Source organism: Pongo abelii, chromosome 17, assembly GCF_028885655.2.
Source record: "Pongo abelii isolate AG06213 chromosome 17, NHGRI_mPonAbe1-v2.0_pri, whole genome shotgun sequence".
NCBI classification, from domain to species: Eukaryota; Metazoa; Chordata; class Mammalia; order Primates; family Hominidae; genus Pongo; species Pongo abelii.
Window position 1 is genome coordinate 28,228,384 of NC_072002.2, and position 12,777 is coordinate 28,241,160.

The following is a 12,777-nucleotide window of genomic DNA, read 5'->3' on the forward strand; positions in this document are numbered from 1 at the left end:
AATACATACATCCAAGAGAAATAAAAACATATCTATACAAAACGACTTTCACAAGATTGCTCATAACAGCATTACTCATCGTAAGCAAAATTGTAAACAACGCTCAAATTAAAAGTAGATGGATAAACAAATTGTGGCATATTCATAAAATGGAATATTACTGTTATGGGTTGAGTTATGTTCCCCAAAAATGTATGTTGAAGTCTTAAACCCTGGTATCTATGAATATAACCTTATTTGGAAACAAAGCTTTTGCAGACACAATTCAGATGTAAACTGAGATGAGGTTGGAATACTATGCAGCCATAAAAGGATGAGTTCATGTCCTTTGCAGGGACATGGATGAAGTTGGAAACCATTTTTCTCAGCAAACTAACACAAGAACAGAAAACCAAATGTCACATGTTCTCACTCGTAAGTGGGAGATGAACAATGAGAACACATGGACACAGGGAGGGGAACATCACACACCAAGGCCTGTCGGGGGCTGGGGGGTTAAGGAAGGGATAGTCTTAGGAGAAATGTAGGTGAAGGGTTGATGGGTGCAGCAAAACACCATGGCACGTGTATACCCATGTAACAAAACTGCATGTTCTGCACATGTACCCCAGAACTTAAAGTATAATAATAATAATAAAAAGAATAGCATTCATATTATAACATTGTAAACAAAAAAAGAAGAAAGAGTGAATAAAATCTAGAATTTGTTAGCACAGTAGGGTGACTATAGTTCACAATAATCTATGGCATATTTTATAATAACTAATAAAGTGCAATTGGAATGTTCCTAACACAAATAAATGATAAATGAAGTGAAAAAAATTGAGATGAGGTCATACTGGAGTAGGGTGGGCCCTTAATCCAACATAACTGGTATCTTTATAAGAAGAAGAGAAGAAACACAGACAAAAATAGGGAGAATGCTATGGACTATGGAGACAGAAAATGGCACAATGTGGTGTCAACAGCCAAGGAACACCAAGGATTGCCAGCAACACCAGAAGCTAAGAGATAGACATGGAACGCATTCTCCCCTAGAAGTTTCCAAGAGAGCATGGCCCAGCTTGACACCTTAATGCTGGGCTGCTAGTCTTGCTGTTTTAAGCTACTAGTTTCGTGGTACTTTGTTACATAAGCCACTAGTTTTGTGGTACGTTGTTACAGCAGCCCCAGTAAACTGAAACGAACTACTTAATAGTAAAAAGAAATAAACTATTGATAGCCTACTAGAATCTCAAAAACATGTTCAGTGAAAGAAGCCGAACCCCAAAATAATTAATGATGCAAAAACATGGGAGTCACGGTCGTCTCTGGCCAGGGTTGTCAAGTCATTGGGAGGCATGAGACTGGGAAAAAGAATGAGGAAATCTTCTGGGTTGACTGAAATGTTATCTATCTTGATCAGTGTGAGATTATAAGAGTGCATGAATTTGTCAAAGCTCATTGAATTGTATGTTTAAGATCTGTGCAAATGCTTCAAGGAAAAAAATCTACAAATAAATAACAAACTGTAATTAGTAGGTCTGCTTTTGTAGCAGTTAGGTTAGCAAACCTGAAAATATGTCCTGTGTATTCTAGGTTTGAGCAAATGAGTAATATAAAGTACAGAGTGGGAGCCAGGTTTATCATTATTGGAGAAGAGAGTTACAAATACAGAAAAAGGGAAGACAGCAACAAGCCCTGTGGAGCTGGATTGAAATTGGAGGTTATTGTGAACTTGTGGTGTTTAATATGAATAGCTAGGTAGGTGGATAGATAGTAAGAAATAGGGGGCAAGGGATACTAGGGATTTTCCTTTATGTGTCTTCCTGTCTTTCTGGATCTGAAAAGGCAAAATCTAAGCAAGCAAGTATAATAGGAGTAAGAATACATTTCACTGATGGAGGATGGTTCCCTTGAATGGATTCTCGTTACGTGTGTGGTGGGGCTTTTTATTTCAAATAATGTCAGATGTGATTTTGGGGGAGGAGCCAAGATGGCCGAATAGGAAGAGCTCTGGTCTACAGCTCCCAGCGTGAGCCACGCAGAAGATGGGTGATTTCTGCATTTCCATCTGAGGTACCAGGTTCATCTCACTAGGGAGTGCCAGACAGTGGGCGCAGGACAGTAGGTACAGCACACCGTGCACCAGCTGAAGCAGGGCGAGGCATTGCCTCACTCGGGAAGCGCAAGGGGTCAGGGAGTTCCCTTTCCTGGTCAAGGAAAGGGGTGACAAACGGCACCTGGAAAATTGGGCCACTCCCACCCGAATACTGCACTTTTCCGACGGGCTTAGGAAACGGCGCACCAGCAGATTATAGCCTGTACCTGGCTCGGAGGGTCCTATGCCCACGGAGTCTCGCTGATTGGTAGCACAGCAGTCTGAGATCAAACTGCAAGGCAGCAGCGAGGCTGGGGGAGGGGCGCCCGCCATTACCCAGGCTCGCTTAGGTAAACAAAGCAGCGGGGAAGCTCGAACTGGGTGGAGCCCACCACAGCTCAAGGAGGCCTGCCTGCCTCTGTAGGCTCCACCTCTGGGGGCAGGGCACAGACAAACAAAAAGATAGCAGTAACCTCTGCAGACTTAAATGTCCCTGTCTGACAGCTGTGAGGAGAGCAGTGGTTCTCCCAGCATGCAGTTGGAGATCTGAGAACGGGCAGACTGCCTCCTCAAGTGGGTCCCTGACCCCTGACCCCCGAGCAGCCTAACTGGGAGGCACCCCCCAGTAGGGGCAGACTGACACCTCACACGGCTGGGTACTCCTCTGAGACAAAATGTCCAGAGGAACGATCAGACAGCAGCATTCGCGGATCACGAAATTCCGTGGTTCTGCAGACACCGCTGCTGACACCCAGGCAAACAGGGTCTGGAGTGGACCTCTAGCAAACTCCAACAGACCTGCAGCTGAGGGTCCTGTCTGTTAGAAGGAAAACTAACAAACAGAAAGGACATCCACACCAAAAACCCATCTGTACATTACCATCGTCAAAGACCAAAAGTAGATAAAACCACAAAGATGGGGAAAAAACAGAGCAGAAAAACTGGAAACTCTAAAAAGCAGAGCGCCTCTCCTCCTCCAAAAGAACGCAGTTCCTCACCAGCAACGGATCAAAGCTGGACGGAGAATGACTTTGACGAGTTGAGAGAAGAAGGCTTCAGACGATCAAACTACTCCGAGCTACAGGAGGAAATTCAAACCAAAGGCAAAGAAGTTGAAAACTTTGAAAAAACTTTAGACGAATGTATAACTAGAATAACCAATACAGAGAAGTGCTTAAAGGAGCTGACGGAGCTGAAAGCCAAGGCTTGAGAACTAGGTGAAGAATGCAGAAGCCTCAGGAGCCGATGCGATCAAATGGAAGAAAGGGTATCAGTGATGGAAGATGAAATGAATGAAATGAAGCGAGAAGGGAAGTTTACAGAAAAAAGAATAAAAAGAAACGAACAAAGCCTCCAAGAAATATGGGACTATGTGAAAAGACCAAATCTGCGTCTGATTGGTGTACCTGAAAGTGACAGGGAGAATGGAACCAAGTTGGAAAACACTCTGCAGGATATCATCCAGGAGAACTTCCCCAATCTAGCAAGGCAAGCCAACATTCAGATTCAGGAAATACAGAGAACACCACAAAGATACTCCTCGAGAAGAGCAACTCCAAGACACATAATTGTCAGATTCACCAAAGTTGAAATGAAGGAAAAAATGTTAAGGGCAGCCAGAGAGAAGGGTCGGGTTGCCCACAAAGGGAAGCCCATCAGACTAACAGCGGATCTCTCGGCAGAAACTCTACAAGCCAGAAGAGAGTGGGGGCCAATATTCAACATTCTTAAAGAAAAGAATTTTCAACCCAGAATTTCATATTCAGCCAAACTAAGCTTCATAAGTGAAGGAGAAATAAAATACTTTACAGACAAGCAAATGCTGAGAGATTTTGTCACCACCAGGCCTGCCCTAAAAGAGCTCCTGAAGGAAGCACTAAACATGGAAAGGCACAACCGGTATCAGCCGCTGCAAAATCATGCCAAAATGTAAAGACCATCGAGACTAGGAAGAGACTGCATCAACTAACGAGCAAAATAACCAGCTAACATCATAATGACAGGCTCAAATTCACACATAATAATATTAACTTTAAATGCAAATGGACTAAATGCTCCAATTAAAAGACACAGACTGGCAAATTGGATAAAGACTCAAGACCCATCGGTGTGCTATATTCAGGAAACCTATCTCACGTGCAGAGACACACATAGGCTCAAAATAAAAGGATGGAGGAAGATCTACCAAGCAAATGGAAAACAAAAAAAGGCAGGGGTTGCAATCCTAGTCTCTGATAAAACAGACTTTAAACCAACAAAGATCAAAAGAGACAAAGAAGGCCATTACATAATGGTAAAGGGATCAATTCAACAAGAAGAGCTAACTATCCTAAATATATATGCACCCAATACAGGAGCACCCAGATTCATAAAGCAAGTCCTGAGTGACCTACAAAGAGACTTAGACTCCCACACAATAATAATGGGAGACTTTAACACCCCACTGTCAACATTAGACAGATCAACGAGACAGAAAGTTAAAAAGGATACCCAGGAATTGAACTCACCTCTGCACCAAGCAGACCTAATAGACATCTACAGAACTCTCCACCCCAAATCAACAGAATATACATTTTTTTCAGCATCACACCATACCTATTCCAAAATTGACCACATAGTTGGAAGTAAAGCTCTCCTCAGCAAATGTAAAAGAACAGAAATTATAACAAACTGTCTCTTAGACCACAGTGCAATCAAACTAGAACTCAGGATTAAGAAACTCACTCAAAACCGCTCAACTGAATAACCTGCTCCTGAATGACTACTGGGTACATAATAAAATGAAGGCAGAAATAAAGATGTTCTTTGAAACCAACGAGAACAAAGACACAACATACCAGAATCTCTGGGACACATTCGAAGCAGTGTGTAGAGGGAAATTTATAGCACTGAATGCCCACAAGAGAAAGCAGGAAAGATCCAAAATTGACACCCTAACATCACAATTAAAAGAACTAGAGAAGCAAGAGCAAACACATTCAAAAGCTAGCAGAAGGCAAGAAATAAATCAGAGCATAATTGAAGGAAATAGAGACCAAAAAACCCTTCAAAAATTAATGAATCCAGGAGCTGGTTTTTTGAAAGGATCAACAAAATTGATAGACCGCTAGCAAGACTAATAAAGAAAAAAAGAGAGAAGAATCAAATAGACGCAATAAAAAATGATAAAGGGGATATCACCACTGATCCCACAGAAATACAAACTACCATCAGAGAATACTACAAACACTTCTATGCAAATAAACTAGAAAATCTAGAAGAAATGGATAAATTCCTTGACACATACACTGTCCCAAGACTAAACCAGGAAGAAGTTGAATCTCTGAATAGACCAAACACAGGATCTGAAATTGTGGCAATAATCAATAGCTTACCAACCGAAAAGAGTCCAGGACCAGATGGATTCACAGCCGAATTCTACCAGAGGTACAAGGAGGAACTGGTACCATTCCTTCTGAAACTATTCCAATCAACAGAAAAAGAGGGAATCCTCCCTAACTCATTTTATGAGGCCAGCATCATCCTGATACCAAAGCCGGGCAGAGACACAACAAAAAAGAGAATTTTAGACCAATATCCTTGATGAACATTGATGCAAAAATCCTCAATAAAATACTGGCAAACCAAATCCAGCAGCACATCAAAAAGCTTATCCACTATGATCAAGTGGGCTTCATCCCTGGGATGCAAGGCTGGTTCAATATACACAAATCAATAAATGTAATCCAGCATATAAACAGAACCAAAGACAAAAACCACATGATTATCTCAATAGTTGCAGAAAAGGCCTTTGACAAAATTCAACAACCCTTCATGCTAAAAACTCTCAATAAATTAGGTATTGATGGGACGTATCTCAAAATAATAAGAGCTATCTATGACAAACCCACAGCCAATATCATACTGAATGAGCAAACACTGGAAGCATTCCCTTTGAAAACGACACAAGACAGGGATGCCCTCTCTCACCACTCCTATTCAACATAGTGTTGGAAGTTCTGGCCAGGGCAATTAGGCAGGAGAAGGAAATCAAGGGTATTCAATTAGGAAAAGAGGAAGTCAAATTGTCCCTGTTTGCAGATGACATGATTGTATATCTAGAAAACCCCATTGTCTCAGCCCAAAATCTCCTTAAGCTGATAAGCAACTTCAGCAAAGTCTCAGGATACAAAATCAATGTACAAAAATCACAAGCATTCTTATACACCAATAACAGACAAACAGTGCCAAATCATGAGTGAACTCCCATTCACAATTGCTTCAAAGAGAATAAACTACTTAGGAATCCAACTTACAAGGGATGTGAAGGACCTCTTCAAGGAGAACTACAAACCACTGCTCAAGGAAATAAAAGAGGATACGAACAAATGGAAGAACATTCCATGCTCATGGATAGGAAGAATCAATATCGTGAAAATGGCCATACTACCCAAGGTAACTTAATAGATTAAATGCCATCCCCATCAAGCTACCAATGACTTTCTTCACAGAATTGGAAAAAAGTACTTTAAAGTTCATATGGAACCAAAAAAGAGCCCACATTGCCAAGTCAATCCTAAGCCAAAAGAACAAAGCTGGAGGCATCACGCTACCTGACTTCAAATCATACTACAAGGCTACAGTAACCAAAACAGCATGGTACTGGTACCAAAACAGAGACATAGATCAATGGAACAGAACAGAGCCCTCAGAAATAATGCCGCATATCTACAACTATTTGATCTTTGACAAACCTGAGAAAAACAAGCAATGGGGAAAGGATTCCCTATTTAATAAATGGTGCTGGGAAAACTGGCTAGCCATATGTAGAAAGCTGAAACTGGATCCCTTCCTTACACCTTATACAAAAATTAATTCAAGATGGATTAAAGAGTTAAACGTTAGACCTAAAACCATAAAAACTCTAGAAGAAAACCTAGGTATTACCATTCAGGACATAGGCATGGGCAAGGACTTCATGTCTAAAACACCAAAAGCAATGGCAACAAAAGCCAAAATTGACAAATGGGATCTAATTAAACTCAAGAGCTTCTGCACAGCAAAAGAAACTACCATCAGAGTGAACAGGCAACCTACAAAATGGGAGAAAATTTTCCCAACCTACTCATCTGACAAAGGGCTAATATCCAGAATCTACAATGAACTCCAACAAATTTACAAGAAAAAAACAACCCCATCAAAAAGTGGGCAAAGGATATGAACAGACACTTCTCAAAAGAAGACATTTATGCAGCCAAAAAACACATGAAAAAATGCTCACCATCACTGGCCATCAGAGAAATGCAAATCAAAACCACAATGAGATACCATCTCACACCAGTCAGAATGGCAATCATTAAAAAGTCAGGAAACAACAGGTGCTGGAGAGGATGTGGAGAAATAGGAACACTTTTACACTGTTGGTGGGACTGTAAACTAGTTCAACCCTTGTGGAAGTCAGTGTGGCGATTCCTCAGGGATCTAGAACTAGAAATACCATTTGACCCAGCCATCCCATTACTGGGTATATACCCAAAGGACTATAAATCATGCTGCTATAAAGACGCATGCACACATATGTTTATTGCGGCACTATTCACAATAGCAAAGACTTGGAACCAACCCAAATGTCCAACAATGATAGACTGGATTAAGAAAATGTGGCACATATACACCATGGAATACTATGCAGCCATAAAAAATGATGAGTTCATGTCCTTTGTAGGGACATGGATGAAATTGGAAATCATCATTCTCAGTAAACTATCGCAAGAACAAAAAACCAAACACTGCATATTCTCACTCATAGGTGGGAATTGAACAATGAGAACACATGGACACAGGAAGGGGAACATCACACTCTGGGGACTGTTGTGGGGTAGGGGGAGCGGGGGAGGGATAGCATTAGGAGATATACCTAATGCTAAATGACAAGTTAATGGGTGCAGCACACCAGCATGGCACATGTATACGTATGTAACTAACCTGCACATTGTGCACATGTACCCTAAAACTTAAAGTATATAAAAAAAAAAGATTAAAACAAAAAACAAAAAACAAATAACATCAGATGTATGTTAATGGTGGTACATCTTAATGATTTCTTAGTCCTGAGAAAGAGACTCAGAAATGGGAATGAAGAATGAAAATACTTTCTGAAGTTTCAGTTTATCCTGCCCGCTGTCTTGAAGTTAATCACTGGCTAATGGAAACACTCTTAGGTGTATACTTACTAAACTACCTTTAGCCTTTTTTGGATGTCTTACATATTTGCTTGTTGACAGACAGGGCCTGGAAGAGATGACTGACCTATGCTTTTAATCCACTGTGAGTAGTTTTGCTCTTTTTGAGAACTAAGAACAATTATACTGTTTATTGGTGCTTTTTCCCCACTCTTCCATCTTCTGTTTAGTTTCACAAGCAATGGGTAAAGGACTCCCTATTCAATAAATGGTGCTGGGATAACTGGCTAGCCATATGCAGAAGAATGAAACTAGACCCTTACCTTTCACCACATACAAAAATTAACTCAGGATGGATTAAAGATTTAAATGTAAGACCTCAAACTATAAAAATGCTAGAAGAAAATGTAGGAAATATCCTTCCTGACATCAGTCTTGGCACCATTTTTGGCCAAGTCCCCAAAAGCAATTTCTATAAAAACAAAAATTGACAGGTGGGACCTGATTAAACTAAAGAGCTTCTACACAGCAAAAGAAACCATTAACAGAGTAAACAGACAACCTAGAGAATGGGAGAAAATATTCACAAACTATGCATCTTACAGAGGTCTAATATCCAGAATCTATAAGGAGTTTAAACAAATCAATAAGTGAAAAGCAAATAACTCCATTAAAAAATGGGCAAAGGATATGAACATATACTTTTCAAAAGAAGACATACAAACAGACAATAAATATATGAAAAAATGCTCATCATAACTAATTATCAGAGAAATGCAGATCAAAACCAAATTGAGATACCATCTCACACCAGTCAGAATCGCTACTATCAAAAAAGTCAAAAAAACAAACAAACAAACAGAAAAAAAAAGACACTGGCAATGCTGCAGAGAAAAGAGAATGCTTAAGTATGTTATGTTGTTGGTGGGAATGTAAAGTAGTTCAGCCACTGTGGAAAGCAGTTTGGAGATTTCTCAAAGAACTTAAAATAGAGCTACCATTTGACCCAGCAATCCCATTACTGGGTATAAACCCAAAGCAAAATAGATTATTATACTAAAAAGACACATGCACTTGTATGTGCATCGCCAAGCTATTCACAATTGCAAAGATATGGAATCAACCTAGCTACCCATCATTGGAGGACTGGATAAAGAAAACGTGGTACATATACAAGATGGGATACTATGCAGCCATAAAAAAGAGTGAAATCATGTCCTTTGCAGCAATGAGAATGGAGCTGGTGGCCATAATCCTAAACAAATTAACACAGGAAGGGAAAACCAAATACTGCATGTTCTCACTTGTAAGCGGGCGCTAAACACTAAGTACCCACAAACATAAACATGGGAACAATAGACACTGCAGACTACTAGAGGGGGGAGGTAGGGAAAGAGGAATGGATCAAAAACTACCTACTGGGTACTATGCTCACTACCTGAGGGCAATATACCCATGTAAGAAACCTGCACATGTACCCCTTGTATATCTAAAATAAAAGTTGGAAAAAACAACAACATGGCTTGTATTTGGTGGAATACAAGACAATCTAATATAGTAATATCAGTAAATGCTTTAAGGTCAAATTTTTCTTCTTCACAATTATACTGCTAAAATTTCTGTCTCTCTAGTTAATAGTAATTAATAGTCAAGTTTTTTTAAATTTTATTATTATTATACTTTAAGTTTTAGGGTACATGTGCACAATGTGCAGGTTAGTTACATATGTATACATGTGCCATGCTGCTGTGCTGCACCCATTAACTCGTCATTTAGCATTAGGTATATCTCCTAATGCTATCCCTCCCCCCTCCCCCTACCCCACAACAGTCCCCAGAGTGTGATGTTCCCCTTTCTGTGTCCATGTGTTCTCATTGTTCAATTCCCACCTATGAGTGAGACTATGCAGTGTTTGGTTTTTTGTTCTTGCAATAGTTTACTGAGAATGATGATTTCCAATTTCATCCATGTCCCTACAAAGGACATGAACTCATCATTTTTTATGGCTGCATAGTATTCCATGGTGTATATGTGCCACATTTTCTTAATCCAGTCTATCATTGTTGGACATTTGGGTTGGTTCCAAGTCTTTGCTATTGTGAATAGTGCCGCAATAAACATATGTGTGCATGCGTCTTTATAGCAGCATGATTTATAGTCCTTTGGGTATATACCCAGTAATGGGATGGCTGGGTCAAATGGTATTTCTAGTTCTAGATCCCTGAGGAATCGCCACACTGACTTCCACAAGGGTTGAACTAGTTTACAGTCCCACCAACAGTGTAAAAGTGTTCCTATTTCTCCACATCCTCTCCAGCACCTGTTGTTTCCTGACTTTTTAATGATTGCCATTCTAACTGGTGTGAGATGGTATCTCATTGTGGTTTTGATTTGCATTTCTCTGATGGCCAGTGATGGTGAGCATTTTTTCATGTGTTTTTTGGCTGCATAAATGTCTTCTTTTGAGAAGTGTCTGTTCATATCCTTTGCCCACTTTTTGATGGGGTTGTTTGTTTTTCTCTTGTAAATTTGTTGGAGTTCATTGTAGATTCTGGATATTAGCCCTTTGTCAGATGAGTAGGTTGGGAAAATTTTCTCCCATTTTGTAGGTTGCCTGTTCACTCTGATGGTAGTTTCTTTTGCTGTGCAGAAGCTCTTGAGTTTAATTAGATCCCATTTGTCAATTTTGGCTTTTGTTGCCGTTGCTTTCATCGCCAAGTCAATCCTAAGCCAAAAGAACAAAGCTGGAGGCATCACGCTACCTGACTTCAAACTATACTACAAGGCTACAGTAACCAAAACAGCATGGTACTGGTACCAAAACAGAGATATAGATCAGTGGAACAGAACAGAGCCCTCAGAAATAACGCCGCATATCTACAACTATCTGATCTTTGACAAACCTGAGAAAAACAAGCAATGGGGAAAGGATTCCCTATTTAATAAATGGTGCTGGGAAAACTGGTTAGCCGTATGTAGAAAGCTGAAACTGGATCCCTTCCTTACACCTTATACAAAAATTAATTCATGATGGATTAAAGACTTAAACGTTAGACCTAAAACCATAAAAACCCTACAAGAAAACCTAGGCATTACCATTCAGGACATAGGCATGGGCAAGGACTTCATGTCTAAAATAGTCAAGTATTAATTACTCTAATTAATAATAACAAATGAGTAGACAAATATAAAAGCTGTCAGAATTAGAATACTCAATCTGCTTGATGGTAATGAATCAAACCAATAGACAGGCACAGCATCCCTAAGTTGCAGTATATAAGGCATCAATATGTATTTTTGTTGAGGTCCAGCCCTCCTCAGGTCATGTCACCTGGGATAAAAGCCACCCTGAGCCAGTACAGTAGATATAAATCAATCAGTGGGAGTAGATCATCAATATGCCAGATTCTACTGATTCATTGGTTAAACTACTGGTGGGATGATTTCTGCCTATGAACAGAGTAACAGAGGGCAGAGAAAGAAAGCCAGTCAGCACATAGGAAGACAAATCCAGCAACTTACCATCTGCAGGTGTGACCTCAGCTGACGGTGGCTCTTCTTGCCCTCCCATGCTGCTCTCTTTAATACTTTCTATTTCCCGCCAGAAATCCTCCATGGAGGCGCTGTCTACGGAGGCTTCTGAGTTGGAACGGCTGAAGGCAGGAGGATGGAGGGATTCATTGGAGAGCATCCTGTTAATTCTTCGGCAGCGAGGAATGGATTTTCTGAGGAAAGAATAATATCTATGAATAAAAACGGGTTATATTTTTATGTTATAAAGTCACAAAATTAAGTTGAAGTTTAATTAAGTTTAATTAATTAAGTTTAAATCAAATGGAGAAGTGGAGTTACCATGGTTGAGATGGGTTTGAGGGAATAATCTCCACTCAGTGGTGGCCCTTTTAAAAAAATTCTCTATACTTTATTTATTTTTTAATTTTTTAAAATTATTTTTTGAGTAAGAGTCTTGCTCTGTTGCCCAGGCTGGAGTACAGTGGCACGATCTCGGCTCACTGCAACCTCCACCTCCTGGGTTCAAGCGATTCTCCTGCTTTTGCCTCCTGAGTAGCTGGGATTACAGGTGCCCACCACCATGCCCAGCTAATTTTTATATTTTTAGTAGAGATGGGGTTTCACCACATTGGCCAGGCTGGTCTTGAACTGCTGACCTTGTGATCCACCTGCCTCAGCCTCCCAAAGTGCTGGGATTACAGGTGTGAGCCACCACACCTGGCTAAAAAATTCTCTGTATTAATGACTCTGTGGCCATACAGGAATTAACATGAAAATGTTTTTAATGATTTTCACACACTCATAAAATACAAAGTTACTTATACTAGTCAAAATATGCACAGTAAAAGTTTGTTTCTGTAACCTATCTATGGTGATGGCAGAGAAGGACATAAGAGTTGCTGCTCACACCCATTATGGTGGTTATTGTTAAACAAACAAACAAACAAAAACCAGATAATCACAAGCGTTGGTGAACAGGTAGAGAAACTGCAACCCTTGTGCACTGTTGGCAGGAATGTAAAA

The 12,777-nt window shown here is 40.1% G+C and overlaps 1 protein-coding gene across 3 annotated transcripts in view; it reads right to left on the minus strand.

Annotated features, from left to right (window-relative positions):
* The window catches only part of ARHGAP28 (Rho GTPase activating protein 28), a 202,339-nt gene that overhangs the window by 89,801 nt on the left and 99,761 nt on the right, over positions 1-12,777 (minus strand). For all 3 annotated transcript variants that reach the window (XM_054537669.2, XM_054537668.2, XM_009252254.4), the window contains one exon: positions 11,764-11,966. In XM_054537669.2, the coding sequence (XP_054393644.1) occupies positions 11,764-11,966 (203 nt within the window). The remainder of the gene's footprint in view (positions 1-11,763; positions 11,967-12,777) is intronic.